This window comes from Acromyrmex echinatior, chromosome 13 (assembly GCF_024713525.1).
Source record: "Acromyrmex echinatior isolate Ae372 chromosome 13, ASM2471352v2, whole genome shotgun sequence".
Taxonomy (NCBI): domain Eukaryota; kingdom Metazoa; phylum Arthropoda; class Insecta; order Hymenoptera; family Formicidae; genus Acromyrmex; species Acromyrmex echinatior.
The window spans coordinates 11,001,750-11,025,144 of NC_141864.1; the positions used below are offsets into that span (position 1 = coordinate 11,001,750).

Genomic DNA, 23,395 nt, shown 5'->3' on the forward strand with positions numbered 1-23,395 from the left:
ATATATATATATATATATGTGTATGTGTGTATATATATATATATTATAATACAGATTCAAAGATTCTTTGATATATCCGTATAATAATATAATAAATAAATGTATCTCAAGTCCAATGTGAATTTCGACTTGTCGTGCACAATTGAACGATCCTTTTATATACAATATAAGTATAAAATAATCTAAGTAAATCGGGGTGGGATGTGATGGAATAAAAAAACATTCATACAATTGCTTTTAAGCGGCTTTATTGATTCTGGGTCTAATGGAATGTAAACGCGGAATTATTCGAACGAATGAGAAAGGGATGAAGAGAATGAAACCGCGGAGAAACACAAATCCGTGGTTAATTTTTGAAAAAGATTTCGTAGGCGTTGATCATTGATCGATCGATCGATTTGTGAAGTGTGTCGATGGAAATTGGTCCTTAATCTCCTGAATGCTCGGTCCTCCGGTGTTTAGACGATTAGGCCAGTCGCGTAACTCTTATACGCGTACGGTAAGGCCGGGTATGCCGAGTACGCGCTGTAAGTCGGTAGGCTGTATGCGTTGTAAGCTAACGGTGCGGAAACGATGGGAGCACTGTAGGATGTCACAAGCGGAGCGCCGATAATCGCCCCGGGTGCCGGTGCCGGTGCTGGCGCGGGCGCCGGTGCGGGTGCAGCCGCGGCGAATGCCAAAAAGGCCGACAAACACAACTGCAAACCAGTAACAATGACATTCAAGTAACGTTACGATATTGTTGCAGGTAGTAGTACGACACTGAGTGTGTGAATGATAATAATAAGGTACATAATAAGGTACATTTACTGACTCTCTCTCTCTCTCTCTCTCTCATTTTAGAATTAATTTCAAGTATCTTTCTCGGAGATGGAAATGAATTTGCAATAGTTCCGTAAAAATTGCAAATGTATGAAGCAAAAATTATTCATATCAAGTGAGAATTAAAAATGTGTAATATGAATTCTATATTTGTGCAATAAATCGAATTTTCTATGAAAAATTCACGTACGTATTTCGATCCAGCTATGAATCGAAAAATAATATGATGCGAATAAGAAAATATATGAATATATAATGCAAATAATTTTTCTAGAAATTAATAGTCCGATCAATGTTCCAGTAATCGATAGAAAATAACAAATACGAATATGTGAACATACACAAATTTAACATGTGCACTAACGCGTTTCATATATCTGCTTTGTAACTTTTTCACTTGCTCAGTCATTATCTATAATTAATTCTGCCATATTTTTCATCAGGACAATTAAAAATAGGACAATATTGACCAGATTATTTATCTCTCTCTTATTTATCGTTAATCCTAGAGACACTATAAGATGCAATTAGATATTATAAGACTTGCAACTAAATACACATGATGCACCCTGTAGTCTGCAGTGTAGTATACGTATAATAATTGAAATTATAACGATCTTCTCGATAGAGAAACAAACGTAATAATCGCAAAATAAATAAATAAACGGATATATAATACTATATATAGATATAAATCTCGCTGAAATCTTAATTGACTTACCAGTTTGAACATCTTGAAGCTCGTATATGTCTGGCTTGCAGTCAGTACGATAATACTCGAAAATACGACATATCTCGTCTTATATAGGAGCAAGCAATCCCTCGGCCTCCACCTCCCTTCTCTCTTTTGCGTTTTCTTAACGCACCTTCGAAGAGGGCGTCGCCTTGTCTCAAGCAGAAAACGAACGTGCGCTAGGCAGCGATTTCTTCTTTTTCCGTTTCTTCCTTCAGTCGCGGATGTCGACAACCAATGGAGCTTTGTTGCGCGGACATACATTAATATGGGGGGTAGGGACGCACGTGATGATTCTTCAAGGTCCTCCATGACGGCCAGGCGTGGTCAGACTACTCTCCTTTTCTGTCTCGGATGCCAAAGGGAGCCAAATATACGCTACAACAGCTTCTCAACAAACAAACCTGTTATACATATGTCGCAAAAAGTCGCTACCTGAGGTGAGCTCATCTATGGTAAGTGATTAACTGGTGATAGCAATTTTTAATTAGATCAAATTTATAATGAATTTTCTATTTTATAAATAAATCTGTATATTAAATTTCATCACTCTCTCTCTACGAATAGATATCTCTTCTGAAAGAAAGAATTACACGGATTATACGATTAAAATATTTATATAATTTTATTTAATTAATAAAATTCTTTACTAATTCTTTACTGTCTATGTATAACAGATTTAAGAACTCTGCTAGTGTAATTGTAACAAGTATTAAAGATACGTATAAAAGTTTCGAATCTTAGAAATCGACAAGTTTCACGTAACGTACCATTTTATTATTGCACGCTTATTAATCTGTTTATCTGTTTATTTTAGGTTTAATTCATTGCGAAAAATATTTCTCCAAGTAATGGTAATATATTGGTTAACATATCTAAAGATAACATTATATATTATAATTTGCATATTATTATTTGACATTATTAACAAGACATTATTAACAATAAGATAACCGTTATCTTACTTTTATGTATTTACATATTTACTCTTATCGAGCATTTTTTTCCTATTCATCGATGGAAGGGACCTTTAAAAATTATTTTGTGACTTGATTAACGGTAGGACTCGTAGAAGAGTAATTTCACGTACATTTACGCCTACATATGGATTTGATCGCTTCAGAGAAGCGGTCTTGCTTTGAGCCTTTGGCCGTTTCCCTACATTCACCTGTAAACTTTAAATTTATTCATGTCTCTCTTTCTCTCTCTCTCTCTCTCTCTCTCTCTCTCTCTCTCTCTCCCTTCTCTCTTTCCTCCTTTTGTTCAATAAATTTGTTTATTTTAGGGTAGCTAAACACCCCCGTCGAAAAAATTCACATTAATCGATAAAGGCGATCCTTCTTTTGTAACAATTACGTCAACTCATGTATGATTAAATTTTAGAATTTTACACTATCCGGATATCTCCGTACTTTTGTTTATATAAAGATATAACAGAATGCGAGAGAATGTCAAGAGTAGTCAAGATAGAAGTGCACGTTTGCGTTATACAAGTTTATAAATACAAGTTAAAAAAATACAAGTTTATAATACATAAAAAATGCATTGTTGTTACTCGAAAAAGTTGATTTTATTTATCTAATTTTAATTAATTTCCTAAACAGCAACAGATTGAAATATTTATAATATGCGCAATGACACTCTATCATCATTAGACATAACTTTTAATCTTTGCTTTGAAAAAAGGTATTCATCTATGTTTGCTATTTTATCGATTGCGAATTTGATAATCGCACGTATAATTTATAAAATAATGAAATAATTACTGACATGCCATAAATATAAATTAATATAATATATATTAATTAATAATATATATTCATCTCTCACAATTATCCTCGCCAATATGTAATATCTCACGGATTTCAATTACTTATATTGTTATTTTCGATCTTGTCGATCAGCCTGATGTATTGCCAATGCATGGATTACTCAATTACTGCATGCAAGATTACGTAAAGGTACGTGTTGTCCAATTGACAAATACATTTCGACAATTACATTCGTTTTGATGGGAGTCAAAGGAGAATCATTGATAACCATTTATCCTTGGTTTTTTAATGTCACGGAGTAGGTGTCGATTCACTTTCGACAAGTTTTATCGGCTCATTTTATGTGTTCGTATAGAGTTTATGTGTGCCGTAGGGAGCAAAATGGAATTATCGTTTATACATTTCGATTTCCTTTAGAGAGAGTTAAATCTATCATTAGTTTCGCGTATATTTATTTCTATTAATCTCTTAAATCTTACATCTTCATCTTAGCTTGTTTTATAACTTTACAAAATAAAAGTTATTAATTTCATTAATTCATATTTTTTTTTTTTTATATTAAATGTCGAATATTAACAGAAAATAAAAATTAATATAACATATAATGTCCATATTATAAATATAAAGCACACGTAAATCTAGCTGCTCTCTGTACGTGTGTTTCATTGACAAAAGTCAAATGCTTAGCGTGTTTTTGTTCTTAATATACAATTTTCCATGTGAATATCCGAGAAGCAAGTCAAAGAAAGCAAAAAACTCTTATAATTGCGTTATACGAAATAACTGTTAATACATAATAATATAAAATATTATGCAAATGTATATATGTATAAATATAATGTGTATATAAAGTATTTTATTGTATATTGTGTGAACATCTTTATAGTGCTGCCACGACCTTATCATATCTGATTAATTTATATATATAAAGCACAATCAATTGTATTTAAAAGAGGTTCAATTAAAGGCGATAAAAAATTTCTATATAACAAAAAAATTTATATATATATATATATTTTTTTTATATATTCTCAATGTGCTTCAGTTAGTAAGATTTCATCAGACTTCATCAGATTTCATCAAAAGCAACATTTAACATATTATTGATCATATCATATCTCAAGAGAGAAAGATCGATCGATCTATATAATTTTGAGTAGACGAGCACGTAGGGCTGATCAAGGTGGCGACGCGGAGTTTCGCAGTACACGGGTAGACTCGACGAACTTGAACTTGAGAAAAAATATGCGGGCATCGCCTTGAAGTTCTCTCCGTTGGCTGATGAGATCCGGTTGACTAAGCGGGAAAGAGGGGAACTGGAAACCAAAACAGGACTGATCGTATTGAGAAAATTATACTAGCAGAGGCCACGCGACGTCGACGATCTCGGCAAGCGAACGAGTTTCGCTCTTCCTCTCTCTTCCTCTCTCTCTCTCTCTCTCTCTCTCTCTCTCTCTCTCTCTCTCTTTCCCGTTTGTTTTTATTTCCTTGATTACGTCGACATAAACCACTTGAAACACTCCTGTGTTAAGCGAATTAAATTCATGTAAATAATATACATATATTTCCGACTCTTTTTCGCTTTATTCCAAATAGTCCAAATCAAAAGGATTGTAAAAACGGAGAATTTTTCTACGGATAAGATATATATATGTGTGTGTGTGTGTGTGCGTGTGTGCGTGCGTGCGTGCGTGCCTGCGTGTATTTACTAGGAAATATCAAATAATCTTTTCCACAAATTTTCAACATGCTTATACATACGAGTATATTATTATATATATATTAGGTGTTGGAATTAATTCGTAGCGTTTTACAAGTGATGGGAAATACTTTCATTAATGTATTTTTTAATGCTCATGTGAAATAAATAACATTCTTTCATTAAAAAACGCTACGAATTAATTCCAACACCTAATATATACTATTGTACGTATTGTATAATACCTAATAATAATATTTTATTATATGCACGTGATAGCTAAAATTAATAATACTGTTAAAATAATACAATGACTAAATAAAATTAATTAATTAATAAAATTTCTTACAGATGAAGAAAAACTTTATCTGATTATAGAAAGAGAGAGAGAGAGAGAGAAGAGGGAAAATCTTTCTAGAAAGATGTAAATTTAAAAAATAAAAATACGTATAGATTATGAAGATATAAAGATCGAATACAACGAAAATTCAGATGGAAAAATTGGATTTATTGAAAATATTACAAATATTTGACATATCATGAGATAACATTTGAATAACAGTCAATCATCGATCGTTTTGCCATAAGAATTTGCGATAGAGATTCAAGAAGCATCGAGCGGATCGAGCCCGATGTATTAATTCGCCCGATGTATTAAAGCAGGAGTGGTGCGGAATAAGCAGCGTATCCTGCGTATGCAGCAGGTGCAAGTGGTGCAACGGCATGAGTGCTGTAAGCTGCTAGAGGTGACGCGGCATAGGCGATCGGAGCCAGTGGAGCTGCGGCGAGCGTGTTGTAATTTCTAGCGACCACTTGGCTGCTACTTGCTGTCACGATGGGCGCTGGAACTGCCGCAATTGCCGCAGGTGCCGCCAGCACTGCTCCTGGCGCAGGTGCAGGTGCAGCGTATACGATAGTTAGGAGAACGGAGAGAATGCACTGAAAGAATCAATTGAATCACGCATATATTCATTAACGTGCATACAATCACGTGATGTTTGTCAATAATACGAGAATTGTTACACACACACATATTCTTTTATTACATTTTGCAAAAAAATATTTCTAAAATGTTCTAAGATGAATAAAAACATTATTTGAAAAAGAATTAGAAAATAACAGCTTTCAATTGCAAATTTTTTCAATTGCAAAGTAAAACGATAATAATTGAATGCAATCAAGATTGAATAAGATTCTAAAAATATTTAATAAGTAATAAACTTTGATTGTATCAAAAATTAATCGTAATAAAAACGTAATTAAAACGCTTAGTAGATTACAACCTTAGAAATTAACTCACCAGCTTGAACATGTTGAACGATTTAATATCGAGACTGCTACTCGAAGCGATGAAAGAAAAGGTTCTGCTTTCCGATTGAAAAAGCAAAAGCCTTTATAGCGCTTTGTCCGACCCCCAACTGGCACATCGTCAAGGCCAACGGTACCTCTACCTCCTGGTTAACGAAAAACGAGCAGGGAGTTAGCACCGCGCCTTTTAGCGCAACTCTCTCTTTCTCTTACATGAGGAAGCACGACGAGCATCCTCAAGTGGCTGGTTTCCTTTCAACACCAATGTTTTCGTCACTGATTCGCAACAATTCAATGATCTTCGATTAATGGCTAGCGAAACAATGTTATTCCTGCATTAATAACTTGCGCCAATGCGTTGCTTAAATGCCTTTCCAAATACAGCGAATTAATTATTCCATTTTTTCCATCTTCTTCAGATTATATTTTCATCTCGAGATTATGTTTCGATAGCTTAACACATTTGATGAAGATTTTCCATATCTTTCCTTTCAATTCTGTCTTGATTGGGAATTGAAACACGCGTGTCATTTATCTCTCTGTACACGTATATGTCGATCGAGAAACATTATAAGAGTATTATATATAATATTATTCGTAGCATTTAACGTCATGTCTTGCAAGGATTTGTGAGAATAAAATACATATATATGTATATATGATAAGTAAGTAAAATTTGTAAGATGTGATGGAACGGAACATGTAGGTACGAATTTAAAAATTTATAGTGTACGCTTCACGATCGTGCTAATTTGATCAAACACGTACGAATAGAGCCGTTCGCTAATTGTCAGCCAGCAGCCGTAAGCCAATCTGAATGCGTTCCATGTAATCATTTCCCCTGTCGTGCAACCTTGCCACACATTGTATTCGACCACGTACCTACGCAGGGAGGATTACATAACGATTCATTTCGCGTCAGCCGCGTTTATATAATTCCGATTGGGCAGATATCTCGGACACAGAGGCTTGAGCGATTTGTACAATTCAACCCATCCTTCGATCAAGGCTGTCGTAAAAGATTTTTGATAGAAAAGATGTTCTTTTTTCTCGCCAATTCACGTCCTTGCCCTCACTTTAAGAAAATAATCCATTTTTCATCTTGAATAATGAAAAAATTTATCAACATTATTCAGCCTCCCCTGTACGTCGTATACAATTGCATAATTTACTCGTATATCATTCTAATCTAATACATGTATGTATATCTTTTTTTAATAAAATAATAACATTAACCTGATTAATCTCAAATATATACCAACATTACCAACATTTGGATTGTAATAAATTAGTTGATTCGTGATCGTTCGATGAGTTATTATGTATAATATATACATAATACGTCTACGATGATTCTTGAAACATTTCTGTTTCGCAGCCAAAGTCATCATGAATCAGGTCGCGATTTTTAGCATGACATTCTGCGAGTTACGCATCGATAATCTAGATACTCGACGATTTACGTAACGTCTCGTAGCTTCTTGAGCAAGTAGATCGAAACACGTATCGGGTACCCGAGGAAAGTACCTGTACGTACTTTCGGAAGGTTGAACGGAACGCATGGCCAATTGGACAGATGCTGAGACAGACGCGCGAAAGCGGAAAGCGCGATTGTCGTTGAATGATCGAATCACATCATGTGAATCGAGTCGAAGAAATATCGCTAAGAAGCGATCAAATCCCTTAGAATCTTCGAGTACCTACCAGTTTCTTCTACAGGCGACGATCGACGTGACGCGCAAACAGGGCAAGAAAAAGATGCGAAAGCCTTCAGACTTCAGAGCTCAGTCTGCAGATTACTTGACCAAGTGCAGGCGGCAAAAGTTGGAAACTCTTGGACTCGAATCTCGTCCAACCACATCGCAATCTCGCCATAACCTTGAAAGCTATACATATATCCTGCTTCTGATCTTTCTCATCGCTCGCCACGATGATGACAAAAACAAATTCTGTTTGATTCGATCGTTTGCATACTTAATATGTATATCCGTTCGAAGGTACAAATCGCGTACGTTGATCCTGTAGCTTTTTCTATCCCTTATTTTTTATCTCTTCACAAAGAAGCGAAGTCGATCGGAAAAGAAATCTGAAATTTATTCTGTAAAGGAATAAAATGTATTAATTTTAGATTAGAGCAATAAATAAACAAATGTAATATCTTAAATATATAAAATATACATAGTTATACTTGTTTCCACAATTAAAAAAGAAAACCAAAATAAATTTGAAAGAAGACATATCATATTTTTCGTCCAATGTCAATTACGTCAACACGATACAATTTTGCAAATTTATTGAAAGAGAGATTTAAATTGGGTTCGGATTTTACACAAGGAAAATGTTCAATTTGCCGCGGTAATATTGCAATTACGACAGATTAGGCTCAATTGCGTTATCGTACTTTATTCTCATATATGTCGGCTTGCCCATTTGAGCAGAAAATAATAACTACTCAATTTTGCGCGCTTATCGTATTAATATAATAATTAATATGTATACAAATATTATTATACTATACTATTATTATTATATTTTGTATACTGCGTGTAAGAAAAGAGAAAAGAAGTTATAAAGAAGTTCATCATTGTCAGACGAAATTCGTACATCGGTAACAGACTTGAGTAGTAATGAAAATGCGGCACCGAGTCCGGAGACCGGTCATAGTATACGCGATGTATATACATGTACTGATATACATATATTACTCCGGATGTGCCCTCGTGTGCAAGCGAGTTGTACAACAAATCGTGATCACGGTGGGAGAGAGTCTTTGTTCTTGTAAGGGAAGGCACGATGTATAAAAGACACCGAAGTAATCGAGAATAGGCATCGCAGTGAACGCAGCGAGACAATCATTTACGCACCGCACTCACCGCAGTTAAAAATGATGACCAAAATCTTTGTAAGTTTTCATGAATAATTATCAATACGCATTTCGTGCATACGTAAATATTATAAATAACACACACTTTAATGCCCTCCCCTCCTCCCCCCCTATATGAAATAATATCTTGTAGTACATAGAGACAATAATAACTGAAAGACAGAAATTAATCTTTCGAAAATTTGTTAATCCTTGATCTAAATTTGGCACCGAATATAGTACGTATGTATCTGTCTTATATTAATATACAAAAAATATTTTGTTTAAATATACATTTCAATTACACTTAATATATATATATACATGTATTTTTTTTTTGTCGTACCTCATTTACATCATATAATTTTTCATATAATTTTTTCTTTTATACTAAAAGTGATTTTAGAAGTTTCTCCACAATTTTAAAATTACTTACATATCCGTGTTTAATATTATATGTTAACGAAGTAGTAGCATTGCAGAGAGGGTTTTTTTTTGCCGATTATCCGAAATTCATATGTTTGAAATTCATAGGTTCTCATTGGCGCTCTCGTGGCCGTCTCTTCGGTCTGTTCCGCCGGAGTGATTCCTGCAGCGATCCCAGCAATTGCAGCGGCGCCGGCGGTGCCCGCAGCTCTGACAGTCGGTACCTACGCCTCGAGTTACAATGCACATGCCGTCAATCACGCCATTGCCGCTCCATACGTAGCGGCTGCGCCATTGGCTTATTCCGCTTATTCCGCTTATCCCGCTCTACCGGCGGCTTATTCGGCTTATTCCGCCCCTATCATCGCCGGAAGACGCTAAAAACAGCTGGACAAAAAAAAAACACATCAAACCATATTGACCTCTATCCGTTAGATCTGACATACACTAATTGGCAATTGATATCAATGATATCGACATGTGCGTTATCGACATACGATATCCAATTTTTTTCATAATTTCTTCTTTACATTATACAATGATATACACACTGTGATTGTGATTTTTTTATTCCATTCCATCTGTCTTTCGTCCTTTACACGAATCCTGATTCTCTGCAGTAATTTCTGCTCAAGTTTCTCGCAAAACGCGATCAATTCTTTACTGAAACTCTTATATTTATGTACGTAGCAGTAAATGATTCATTGCATAGAAGAGATCATCATTTCAATCGCGAGGCAAGATTCGAAAAAAAAAAAAATGCTCAATGCATCTTTTATCTCTATGGATTCCACTGTAAAAAGGAGAATTTTAAATGAAAGAAAATACATCTCTCTGTTTAATCATTGCCATATTCTATTAATATTAACTTACAATATTAATGTCGATAAACCTGATACAAATATAGTCTGTGCCACATTTTGTACTCGTAAACATTTCTTTTGAATCTTTCTTTTTGTCATGTACACGCAAATATATATATGTATATAAATCCCCTGCAGCACAAAGTTGCAGTAACACTGTTGCAACATTGCAGAGATTTTGCAGCGATATTGCTGCAAATTCTGTGCTGTATGGGATACATACGTATATATATTTATATTTTAATACAGATGTATCTCGTTTGTTGTCCTTACATTATGCACAATGTACAAATTATGATATAGGAGCCTATTCTGTAGCTCTTAACGATTGTACCGCTACAGTTCCAATCGTTGAGAATTATAGAATAGGCTTAAAAAAAAGAAAAAAAGAAAACGCAAACGTGAATTACATTTAAATAAAAATCAACGATTAAAGTAAATGTGAAATGGTAACTATTCTTAATGGCAGAAAAATTGTGAAAAACTTACATAAAAAAAGATTAATAAAATATTCTTAGAGTCATCATGTAAAATTATTCGCGCGAGTGCACGAGTGAAGCGTAGTTGAATAATCAAGTAAGTATGGCAAAAGTGATAGAGACAACATTACGCGCGTTGCCCCCTCCCCCTCCCCCTCCCCTCCCTTTTTTAATGGCTACGTTTTGCTAAAAGTTGTGTGTATACAATATAACAATGAACGCCTTTCGATTTGGCACAAGAATTACAATATTTTTAGATCTTTGGTTTCGATAAATGGCTAGAGAGAGTAAAATCCAGAAATCTGGAAGCGACACGAAAATTAATGTGTTACACGCGAGCTTATAAATCGTCTTCATGCGCACATTCGCGTGAAACACGTCAATATATGTATGCGTGTGCGTATACACGCACGCACGCACGCACGCACGCACGCACACAACTCACACACGCACAAACTTTCTATCTTTTTCGAGACTCTGAAACTTACGTAATTGCTACGCATGTATTTCTAATCGTAAATAATATCGCTCAAGTTAAAGAAACGTAATATTATTAAATCGAGTACCTATAAAATAAAAACATGTTATGTTTTACTTCTATTGGAATACGTTTGTCGCATGTGCGTGTATATGTGTGTGTGTGTGTATGTGTGTTATTAATCTTTCTCGCTAGATTCGGCGAGAAAGCGTAAGATTTTAAACAAAATTTAAACAAATTTGAATTTGCATTTACGATAAATACATGTATTTGAACAAATTATTCGCGATTGCGGGAATACTTGTTAAAACTTATAACTAATTCGCCATAGCTAATGCATATGTAATGACTAGAATAAAAACAAACGTTACAATCTGTTATCACCATGCAGAGATACACTTATCTAGCTACCGTATTAGGCATCTTGATAATTTCACATGTTTCATAAATATCAGAGCATCCCAGATAATACACAGAGCATATTTAACAATTTGTAGAAACGATATAAATTTCGAAACAATTTTATTGTTCGCGCATCTGTTCAGACATCAATGAAATCTTTTCTTGTGTGTGTGTGTGTGTGTGTGTGTGTGTGTGTGTGTGTGTGTGTGAGAACAAATTCTAATTTAATTTTTTAATCTCTAAAATTGCATAATTTTTGCAAAAATTATGCTGCTCCGGGATGCTTTTGTTATCATCAAAGCCACGTTAAATGGAGTATTTCTTGATGGAGTATAGGTCCGAAATAGAAGAATATAAGCTAAGAGAGGTAACAACTTTTTAAAATCTTAATTATCACGGACGTGGCATTGGATCACGACGTAATTTTGTTTTCTTTCTTCTTCCCTCTTTCTTCAACGATTACTCTACAAACGATATACTCGTCACACATACATGTTCTGCATACACAGCTTATCGGAAAAGGGTAAACGATAAATAATTTAACAGCTATATAATTACGGATAAACGAACTTCCCTCTATCGATATTCGGTCATGCTGGAATAGATTTTTCTTCGTAAAATCTCGTGCTACTTGACTTTTTTTTAAAAAAATAATATCTGTTCTGTATGTGTCCTGGATGTACCAAGACTACCGAGTATACTTTTATCGCGTTAAATGACGATAAATTACGACTGTCTATCATACGATATTAGTAAATTTTTTTATTATTATTTCCTTGAGTCGAAAAGTTTTTTTTTGCTAACTTTTTTAATTGCGCACGTATGTCAAAATGTTCATCATTACCGATTTAAATATTAAATTGATCGCGAAATTAAGACATAACTTTACGTTACTCTTTACAATGTATGAACTATGAATATATGGCAGTTCCCGCCTGCGATGCGAGCGTGTCGCGATGTAAAAACCATGTACAGTTAAATAATTAGAACAATCACAAAATAAAATCATTTAGAGTAAAAGTAATTATAAAAGGAGCCAAAGATATCTACAATAAAAGTTACTGAGAAGATGTTGACTATGTTGAAACCGCCACGACAATCTGACAATTTGTCAGTGACAATCAATAATAACCGGGATAATGATGATATCCGGATCTCGGAGGATGATACGGGGCCGGACTCACAGGATAACTAGGATTGTATCCTGATAAAGGAGGTGGAGGTGGAGATAGCATTCGACCTTCGCCGACGTCAGGTACTACGTGTGTCGTAGTCGAGCCAACGGGTTGTGAACTGGTAATGACACGAGTACCAGATCCGTGCAGATGATGCGATCTGGAAAGACTTAGATCGACACTGTGCCTGCCACCAGGAGTGAGATCCAAACTGACCACTCGCACGACCTCGTTATGCGGATAAGGTGGCGGTGGTGGGGGTGGCGACATAGAGTAACTGCTCGTTCTGCTGAGGTCCACGCTTTGTCGTTCGCCGATGTCGTACAAATGATGATGATGATAGCGGGTATTTTGCATCTGGGCGCCAAAACTGTGATGAAAACCCCGAGCCGACATGTCTAAACCCTGAAGTTCACCACTATTAAGCACCAATGGCTCAAAATTGGATCTTTCCCGAGTGAAATCTTGTTCGAGCGTGTCATACTTGTACGACGTCGAGAGATCTAGCTGCAATGCCTTCTCCTTTACAGACAAGCTGAGATTCTGCGCCACTGAGTCACCCTCGTCGCTCGAGAGATTATCCGTTGGCACCTGATGATGATGCATGTCCTGATAGCGGTGATTCGGCGTAGCTGACGGCGACACCAAGTCTTCTTGCTGCATGTGCATGTAATTCGGTGAGGAAACGCGTGGCATCTCCTCGTGATGCAGATATTGCTCAATATTGTGCGTTCGCGAAGTGTTGATGTAGTCGACCGGTCGATGCATATGATAATCTACGTGTAAGTGGCTAGGAGGAGTGTGCCGGTCGTCCGGAGTTGGCGCGGGCGACATTAGTTGCTCTTCCTGCTGTACAATATACGAGTCTAAATGATTCGGCGATCGCGACTGCGGTATCGGTGACTGTAGCTGACTCGAAATAGAGTAGAGATTGGTCTCGCGATCATTGTCCTCCAAGATCGGACTGGATACTGTTCCTATGTCCCTCTCGGCGGCATCCAGAGCCGCCTCCACTAGCAAACTCGCATTCGCACTTTCCGTCCTGCTACGATATACATTTAATCGCAATTTGTTGCTTTCTAACAAATTTGGCGTTGTCGCACTGGTGCGTGATACCGCTTTCTCGCTACCACTATCCTTTCTACCATCTTCAAAATCATAAATGTCGGAAGACGACGCCGAGACAGCCGGTAAATGAACAGCGATGTCAGACGTAGGCGGTGGATTGAATTCAGTTAGCCACTTTTTGCTGCCCTTGCTCAATGTCCTCGATGTGTCGTATAGATCAACTTCCGTCTGCTCATTCTCCATCGTTGTCGCAAGTCCACTGGACAAAGATGCAGTTTGCGTAATCGGGACACAAGGCTCTTGTTCCGTCTTATACTTTGCCGTAGAATTCGCCTCACTTTGTAATGAATCCACAATGACGTTATGAGTAGAACTTGTCATTGCTGCCGCTGCTGCTGCTGCTGCTGCTGTCGATGCCGAAGCCAACACCGACACTGAGATCGATATCGATATCGGCGCTGATGAGGTTGTTGAGTTATCCGAAGTTGACGATACTGGTGACGATAACGATAATGGTGCTGGTACCGGTGCTGATAGCGGTGCTGGTACTGGTGTTAGTATCGGTGCCGGTACTGATACCGGTACTGGTACCGATACTGGTGCCGATGCTTCGACTTTCAAACTGCTCTCCGAGCTGCAGTCATCCAGAGATGGCAAACTGTTGCTATTGTCCTGCTACATATGAGTATGTAATATATAATAAGAAAAGAAATTTTATCAAATGTTACATGAAACTATATTAACGATAGAGCTCACTTGTGAATTTCTTCTGCTGGAATGAATGATCCTTCCACAAGGCACGTCCTCAACGAGGCCACCGCTGTACGCGTCAAAGGTGTACGCCACGGACCTCTCGATTTTCGGCATCATCGCCTCTGTAAGGCCGTGCACCTTCTTGTAATGGAACTGTAGGCATTGTTTCGTAGTGAAAGCTGCTTTACAGCCATTCTCTTTACACCTGATGAAAAAGAGAAGACCACGGGTGTAAATAGTAAGTACACTCATTACGAGAAAAATAATAAAACTAATACAATATATTAGGTGTTGGAATTAATTCGTAGCGTTTTACAAGTGATGGGAAGTACTTTCATTAATGTATTTTTTAATGCTCATGTGAAATAAATAACATTCTTTCATTAAAAAACGCTACGAATTAATTCCAACACCTAATAATATTGAAGGAACTTACCTAAATGGTTTCACACCGCTATGAGTCAGCATATGTATTTTCAAATTGCTCTTGTTCTGGAACATTTTTCCACATCGATCGCATGTGGCCGCAGCAATAACATCTTTGTGATGTACTTCCTTCATATGCCGCTGTAGAGCTGCTCGAGAACCCAAAAGTTTCAAGCATAATTTACATTGAAATTCCCTAAGCACTTCGGCCATATCTGCACAATTAAAACATATTGCATGTAAAATACAAGAAAAATAAAGATAGAAATACACTGCATTGCTTGCGAATGAATTACACGCCATTACCGCTGTGCATTCTCTTGATGTGTACTTTCAGTTTTTGTGGCTGGCAAAATTTGCGGCCGCAGAAATCGCATAACGGTCGCGCTCGATGCGGATTCTGTGAGCATCCGTAAGTTCGGTGCATTTCTAAATAATTCAGCCTTAAGAAAAACTTTTTACAATATTGACATTGGTATGCGCCGCGACCCTCGTGCAACTCTGCTGCGTGTTTCATAATATTATCCTTGCCGAGCACTGTAGCGCCGCAAACCTAAAAAATGGGAAATAATCCAATAATCTAAGGGCAGTCAAATATTATATACACACACACACACACCACACACGCGCGCGCGCGCGCGCGCACACACACGCACACGCACACGCACACGCACACGCACACATATAATATATATATGTAAAACGATAAATATATAAAATACCTTGCAATGATATTTTCTTATCGTTAAACTATAATTCATGTCGTGAAAAATGCAGCAATGCAATCGATAATATATTGAATGTGCGAAAATAAGATTGCATCCTCCACAATCTGAAAGAGTTGCAAACGATCATGAAACAGTCTATAGGGGAGAGAGAGAGAGAGAGAGAGAGAGAGAGAGAGAGAGAGAGAGAGAGAGAGAAATTAATTATTAGTTTGGTACACTCTGTACACACTCGTTTTATTGATTTTGTTCTTCCTCGTCCACGTGGAAGATTGCGACTCTACCCAATAAGTCAGCTCCATTCCCAATGCGATATTTTTAGTTGCAACGAAATATAATTGGCCATGCTTAGCAATCACCGCGAGACTTCTCTTCTCTTTAGTATCAGCTGGTCTAATGTATCGAATCCAATTGCTTTTTAATGGATCCGTAGTACTGATATATGTACTCTTTCCATTATTATCTATCTGAAAAAAGAAAAAGATTCATTTCCGCAATAATTACTTGTGCAATTTTACAATATTAAAATTCCAATAAATCAAAATGTCTGTCTGATAATACCTCCCAAATATGGCGCATAGAGAAATCATCCGGAATGTCCATTTCTCTAATCGAGATGCCGATAAGCGGACCAAACTTGGCATACATTGGAACCGGGTTCTTGGCATAGATACCGAGACCGTGATCGGTATTTGCAATTTTCAATTCAAGGCAATCCGGGAGAGAATCTCTCGCGTATAGCGGTCGATCCATCTCTACTACCAACTGTTTCTCCTCCCTCTGCATCTTCGGTTTGGCCTTGCATTGTTCGCTGGACATTGGAGATTCGTCATCTGACTCGAAGCCATCGTACGTTAATCTGCCATAACCCTCCGACATTGGATCCTCCGATGCGATGGCTTTCATTATCTCTGAATTCTCCTTATGTCTGCTCAACCACTTTTCATAAGAGATGGTATCGGCTATCGCGTACTGTGACGTCGTCAGAGGACAGGCGTCCTGCAAATGACGACTGTTGCATTCCTGGCAAAGCTTGATCTTGATCGCGAGTCTTTGTGGCTCGGACGCGATATCGTCGGTACTATCGATGATACCCTCGGGGCTGCGACTGTTCCGCGTTTCCGCATCCTCGGCGATCCTGCCAGAAGATCGGGTTTCTGCCGTCGAAGATAACAGTTCGGCCGCCTCCGATGGACACGCGTTTCGTGCCTCCTCCTGTTTGACGATGCCGTCTTGCGGCGCTTTTCGTACATCGTGATGCTTTTTGCTTTTGTGCTCGTTCGTATGCTTGTGCTTTTTTCGCCGGTGTTTAAACACCGTCGGCTCGTCTAAAGCATTATTTTCCGAAAGATTCTTCTCTTGAATTTGCACATCGTGACGCGGACGTTTCCGTCTCCTTTTACGATTCTCCAATTTACGATTCTCCGCGTCTTCGCAATTGTTGGATGTTACGTCCTTGTATTCGTGCGATTCCACGCAACACATCGATTTGGCCTCGTCTTCCTTCTCAGGTGCGTCGGCAGCAAGTGTCTCGATTGCACTGGTTTCGTCGACACTGGGATGCAGTAAATATTTTACGTTTGTCTTGTTCACATTCTCAGTGTTGTATCCATGCTTTGGAAGAGACGTTGTTGTTGTTGTTGTTGTATCGGCAAAATGCAGCTTAGTAATAATATTATTCTCAAAGGTATCCTCATGCGAATCCCCAGGTACACCGATTACGTTTTCCTCGCACCTGGTGTCGCTGTTGGTTGTACTATTTACATCGTTTCGAATTCTAATGCTATCTACGTGATCAGTCTTGGTCGTAGGGGGTTTAACTTGTTTTGTATCAATTCCCAAGTTTTCTACATCTAATGTTAATTTAGGATCTAATTCACTGATTACGGTGATCTCGTGATTACTCGAATCTCTGTTTGCTGCCGAATTGTTTCGCAGATCTGGTGTATTTTCGCTGATACATTCAAACCTGTCTAGTTGAATAGAACCATTATCTTGAATGCCGTTCTTCAAGTGTCGCCGTTTTTTCCGCTTATCCTTGCGATGCTTCGTCTTGTTCTTGTGGTGCTTCGACCTCGAACTACGTCGCAAGTGCAACTTGATTGCATCGTCCGACACCTCTGATACATTCTCACTTATCACAGGGGCAGGAGCATCAAGTAGGATCTTGTTCGACGCAGAATCTTGTTTCGTTGAACTCACTTTCGTGAGAACAGGTTCTTCCTTATCCAAGCTTTCAGTCCCGACAGCTTCCTCATCCTGATCGCTATGTTTCCTCTTCCAGTTCTCTGCTCCATTGCATTTACCCTGTTGCCTATATAAGCATAAAAAGATGTATATATATTAAAAGTATTATTTGCATTTCTTTGACTCTATCTCTTACACTTTTTATTTGCATAAATGTGTTGTATGGTCGTACCTCTCTCAAACATCAATCTCGTTACATTGCAATAAATTAGAAATAAGAAATTAATTTGTCTCCAAAATGGGAATTTTATTCACTAAAAAAACATTACTCTGCAGGAACAAAAGGAATAAAATGTGAACCGTAATGATTATTCCCTGAATAGGCGAAGAAGGCGAATGACGCTATTTGTCAGCCGCGATTTTCGAAATGTGCGCCTTCTGTAACGGGATATCGATCGATTTCATTTTGCATCATCCAGTTCACCCTCCTCGCCGACCGAACAGTGCGTACATACGTACGTATACATACATACATACATACATACATACATACATCGTCCCGCAAGATGGCGATTCGTCGAAACGCGTCCCGACTGAGACTACTGAGAGTATTAGAGTAGGGGGAAAGCAAGCGGGCGATTGAACGCGGCGAAACGCGTGACAGCTAGGTGTAAGGTGAGCTGAGGTGAACCAGCTCAAGTCAGCTCAAGCCAGCTGGACTGAGTTTGAGCTATGCCTTGACGAGTTGTTGTCGGATGCGCGACAAGACGATGCGATACAATGCAATGCAATGCGATGCGATGCGATGAGATAAGATATGATACAATGCAGTCCGTTGGCGTCGTCAACGTGGTCAGGCATTGGAAACGTACTTACGTACCTAGTTAACCTAGTAGTGGTTGTGGTTGTGGTAGTCGTGGCGGTGGTGATGGTGGCGGCGGCGGCGGTGGTGGTAGACTCTGCGAGGTCCAGCAAGTACACCGCGACATCATCATCCGCCGTGAAACCTAGGCGTCTTCTAAGCGAGAGCCAACGCTTGCTGTTGGTCAGACCAATATGCACGCAGTGCACGCTGCGAAGGTGCTTGGCTGGCACCACTTCCGAGAGTTCCGAGACCGAGAGAGTAGTCGTCGTCGTCGTCGTCGTCGTCGTCGTCGTCGTCGTCGTCGTCGCAGCTGCTGCTGCTGCTGCTGCCGCTGCCGCCGCCGCCGCACCGGGCGGCGGTGGCTGCAATTGTTGCTGGGTACTTGTCGCGTTCCCCAACTCCCTCAAATGCCGCGTGCCCTTCTTCGGCATAACTACTAATAACTACATCGTACAGATCGCGGCTACGAGAGCTAGGCTGGGATACGATATGGTACGATTATACGAAGGCAGAAATTCGGAAACAAAGCTCCGCGAACGGCGAAAAGGAGTAAAGGACACCTCCGCCGCGCCGCGGGAGGACGCGCACCGATATTATCCTATCCTCTTTATGCTCACCGCCGCACCGCCACCACCGCCACCGCCACCGCCACCGCCACGGGCCACGGCCGCCCACTCCACACTCCACCCACTTCACCCACCCTGTCATCTCACTCTCGTACACGCTCTCTCTCTCCCTCTCCCTTTCTCTTCCATTCTACTTTATCGATCCCACAACCGACGGCCGTCGGCCACGGACTACCACGGAACGGACGGGACGGCACGGCCGCGAGAGCTGAGAGAGACGCAACGCGCAACGCTTTACGCTCCCCAAGTCCCCAGTCCCGTCAATCCCGCCAATCCCACCATCCGTGGTGATACAGACCGTCAACACTGTGAACCGTGATTCGACTATTCAACACCGGCCCGACTCGGCTTTTATGACCGCGATTACTCCATTCTTGCCTATCGGCGGCGTATCGAAAAAAACATAAATGAATCTCCTCTCAATGAGAGTTTCCATGTATTTTAATATACAATATTTAATGTCACTGACTTTGGACGGAGATCGAATGAGAGAATAAATAACGAATCGAATTGTTACTACCTTCGAATTTCGATATACCGCGATCAAGCGCAATTCCTACTTTCTGCATATATGTTTTAATTTATTTCATTCCTTATCTTCCTATGTCGACTTCTCTCAACTTAATTTACCTTCAGACAACACATCATTTCTATCCACTGCGGTTATTTCTCACATCCATCCTAAACTGACTTTACTGACAGTTTAGGATGTCATAGAGGCATTGATAATTCAATTTACATACGTGTACATACATACATATGTATGCACAGAAGTTCACACTTAACATCGCTCTCGCGATTACGTGTGCTCGATCGATATGGTTTTATTTTATTTTGTTGGTATTACTGCATTGTCCGGCTACCATTTATCTTCAGTCGTCTCCGCTTCTCTCAAGAAATTGGTTTGATCGAAGAATACGAGAGAGGCGAGTCAGACGAAAGAGAATATATTTACGTGCAAGTAGTACGTGTATTGCATCCATCAGTGTAGTAAAACACGCGACGAGATATGTCACGCAGGGCGATTAAGACGATCAATTGGTCGGCGCTTGCCGAAAAAATTCCAGAAACGGAAAAACCTGCATTCGCCGCTTTCAAATCTAAATCTGATCAGTATTTGCGACGGTCAGTCACTCTTCATATCACTTTCTTCCGAATTTGATTCATGTTGCACACAAGTCATTATATAATATGTCTAGAATCTCTTTCTGATAACAATTAAATATTTTAATTGGATGTACGCACACTGTGTACGCGAAAGAATTTATTATTTCGGATGAAAGTTTCTCTATTTGCCAAGAATTATTTAACCTGTCTATACACAAACTCTGTTCTTGTTGGAATAACCTCACATTCACTTTGTACCATATATCTGTTAAAACATCTGTTGAGACATAGTATCAATCGTACGTTTAGCCTTTTATAAAATGTTTACGGAATTATTTTATTCAAGTATCATCCTTGGAATAATAAATATAAAAAACAATGTTTCCTTGTTACAATACGTTAAAGAATATACTGTAAATAGAAATATGTGTGTGTGTGTGTATTAATTATATATATATATTTTTTTTTGTTTCTCTTTATATTTCTCCATCTATAGAATGAGTGCGAATCCAGAAGTTCCTCCAAAAATCGATTGGGCATACTATAAGAAAAATATTCCAATAGTTGGATTAGTTGATAAGTTTCAAAAGGAATATGAATCTATCACAGTGCCATATCCAGTGGATAAATATACTTCTGAAATTGAAACTGAAGAAAAGAAAATGGTACAGCATTTACATTATATTATGACATTTACTTTGCATTTTATGTTTAAGCTCTTTTCTAAATTAAGGATATATTATAGCATATAAATATCGAAGAATTTATCATCGAGTCGAATCAACACATCGCCACTGCCAATAAAGAAATCGATAGAGTAAAGAATTTATTGCCATTCTCTGAAATGACGATGGAAGATTTTTATGACGCTTATCCAGATATTGCTATAAATCCTAATAAACCGACGATTTGGCCGCATACACCTGAGGTACAACTAGAGAACGATCCAGGAAAACCTGCAGAGCACTAATACTACTTTGTAATGTGTTCAAATATGAAACGTAGTCATTTTTTTAGCATATGATTTTGGACTGCGTGCTAAGTCAGAAAAAATTATCTTTGGTTACTGTCATATGTATTCAAATATAAATTTATCTATACAATAGAGACATATATATATCTCTAAATGTTATCCTTTCTGTATCCTTTTACATATTTTGATGTACATACAAAATGTAGATATATTTTAGTATAACCAAAAAGATATGATTTTTAAGTTTAATAAAATTATCATAAAGTATTGAATAAAATTAGATATCGACAAATTGTTAACCTAAAATTTTACATTTATACAATATTTATTTTACTGCCCTCTGGATATCAATCGTGTAACTTTTTCTCTAGGCTATGGTCCGATTCATGCTGCAACGCTTATGAACATCCAGTATTTGTCTCCGTTTAACATTTGACAAACAACAAGGATGAAATAATTTTTAAGCGTTGTGAATCGGATCGCGGGCCTAGAATGAAAACGTAAAAAGTGGAAAATTTTATGTATGATGTATGTACATATATATATATATATATATATATATATATATACTCATGCATACAAAAATTTTCACTTCACATTTTCGCCCTAAAAAGATACACAATCGAACCCTGAATAGAGAGAAACCTAAGAGAAGTCGGCTTTTTTCCTGTTTGCCTATACACTACTGCACAGTACATCCATTTTCAATTTGAAAACTATGACTACATACATTTTCTGATACTATCGATAAAATCATATCGAAAGTAGATGTGGTTCGTGTCTGTACTACATCCACAGCATTATAGAATCAGAAAACATTGCGCATGGAAGGCAAGGAGAGAGTGAATTTTGACTAATCAAATGCTATCGGCATGTCACTGACTACTATGCATCCTTCGAAATGTTTCATCTTTTTGATTCCACTATGATCCACAGGATAAAAGCGTACTAACTAACCCTCCTATGGAAGGTAAAACATTTTTCATTACTTAATTTGATAATTGTCCGAAAGAACGTCTGCGACGAAACACTTTTAGTAGCAAAACAGTGACAATTCTTTAGTCAAATAATTGCTTTATAATTTTACATTCTATGTATTTTATATGTTGTAATAAAATAATTTAATTATTAATAAGTAAATTAAAAGTTTTTCTTTTTTTTTCGTTTCATCGTATTCAATTTGTGCTTAAAAAAAGTTTCAACAGCAATTGGTTACGCCATATCCTTTCCTAACCAATGAGAATGGAGACATCATTGGCCGGACACTTATTTCTAGGATCTCTAGTGCAATCTAGTGCAGGAACAGAAAATAGACCACTAATATTGTATAATGTTATTTAGAGAAAAGTGAAATTGCGCATGCGCAATTCGATAGATCTCTAATTGAGTATATATCCCACAATCAGTTGTTCACATCACTAATTGGCTAATTTAATATATTGGTCATCTAAAAAGTATCCGCGGTACTTTGTCACTAGATATATGACCATCAACACACATCTAGTGACAAAAAACCGCGGATACTTTTTAGATGACCCAATATAATTTCATAGATGAAGCAGTGAAAAATTACTAGGAACAGGCCGATGTGAGTGATGCGTGCAATTGAATTGTATGCAAATGCACCGCTCCCTCATTAATTTAA

General features: G+C 37.9%; 5 protein-coding genes across 6 annotated transcripts; 2 read left to right on the forward strand and 3 right to left on the reverse strand.

Moving 5' to 3' along the window:
• Positions 1 to 231: 231 nt before the first annotated feature.
• Positions 232 to 1,652, reverse strand: LOC105149317 (uncharacterized). Its single transcript, XM_011061643.2, has 2 exons — positions 1,544 to 1,652; positions 232 to 698 (listed from the first exon to the last, which is right to left on the reverse strand). The coding sequence occupies exons 1-2, from the start codon at positions 1,553 to 1,555 to the stop codon at positions 459 to 461; spliced, it is 252 nt and encodes an 83-aa protein (XP_011059945.2). The 5' UTR covers positions 1,556 to 1,652; the 3' UTR covers positions 232 to 458.
• Positions 1,653 to 5,513: 3,861 nt separating this feature from the next.
• On the reverse strand, positions 5,514 to 6,485 carry LOC147907643 (uncharacterized). The gene is made up of 2 exons (XM_087412673.1): positions 6,327 to 6,485; positions 5,514 to 5,965 (listed from the first exon to the last, which is right to left on the reverse strand). The coding sequence occupies exons 1-2, from the start codon at positions 6,336 to 6,338 to the stop codon at positions 5,681 to 5,683; spliced, it is 297 nt and encodes a 98-aa protein (XP_087268799.1). The 5' UTR covers positions 6,339 to 6,485; the 3' UTR covers positions 5,514 to 5,680.
• A 2,645-nt stretch (positions 6,486 to 9,130) lies between these two features.
• Positions 9,131 to 10,179, forward strand: LOC105149279 (uncharacterized). The gene is made up of 2 exons (XM_011061577.2): positions 9,131 to 9,236; positions 9,732 to 10,179. The coding sequence occupies exons 1-2, from the start codon at positions 9,219 to 9,221 to the stop codon at positions 10,002 to 10,004; spliced, it is 291 nt and encodes a 96-aa protein (XP_011059879.1). The 5' UTR covers positions 9,131 to 9,218; the 3' UTR covers positions 10,005 to 10,179.
• Positions 10,180 to 10,456: 277 nt separating this feature from the next.
• On the reverse strand, positions 10,457 to 19,879 carry LOC105149316 (uncharacterized). 2 transcript variants are annotated; one of them, XM_087412665.1, is made up of 8 exons: positions 19,060 to 19,879; positions 16,554 to 18,306; positions 16,225 to 16,459; positions 15,990 to 16,099; positions 15,574 to 15,820; positions 15,278 to 15,482; positions 14,845 to 15,046; positions 10,457 to 14,760 (listed from the first exon to the last, which is right to left on the reverse strand). In XM_087412665.1, the coding sequence occupies exons 1-8, from the start codon at positions 19,473 to 19,475 to the stop codon at positions 12,967 to 12,969; spliced, it is 4,962 nt and encodes a 1,653-aa protein (XP_087268791.1). In that variant the 5' UTR covers positions 19,476 to 19,879; the 3' UTR covers positions 10,457 to 12,966. The 2 variants fall into 2 exon arrangements, with proteins under 2 accessions (XP_087268791.1, XP_011059944.2); XM_011061642.2 differs by having other exon boundaries at positions 10,457 to 14,763.
• A 606-nt stretch (positions 19,880 to 20,485) lies between these two features.
• LOC105149278 (ATP synthase subunit d, mitochondrial) lies at positions 20,486 to 21,904 on the forward strand. The gene is made up of 3 exons (XM_011061576.2): positions 20,486 to 20,795; positions 21,274 to 21,442; positions 21,523 to 21,904. The coding sequence occupies exons 1-3, from the start codon at positions 20,680 to 20,682 to the stop codon at positions 21,745 to 21,747; spliced, it is 510 nt and encodes a 169-aa protein (XP_011059878.1). The 5' UTR covers positions 20,486 to 20,679; the 3' UTR covers positions 21,748 to 21,904.
• Positions 21,905 to 23,395: the final 1,491 nt, after the last annotated feature.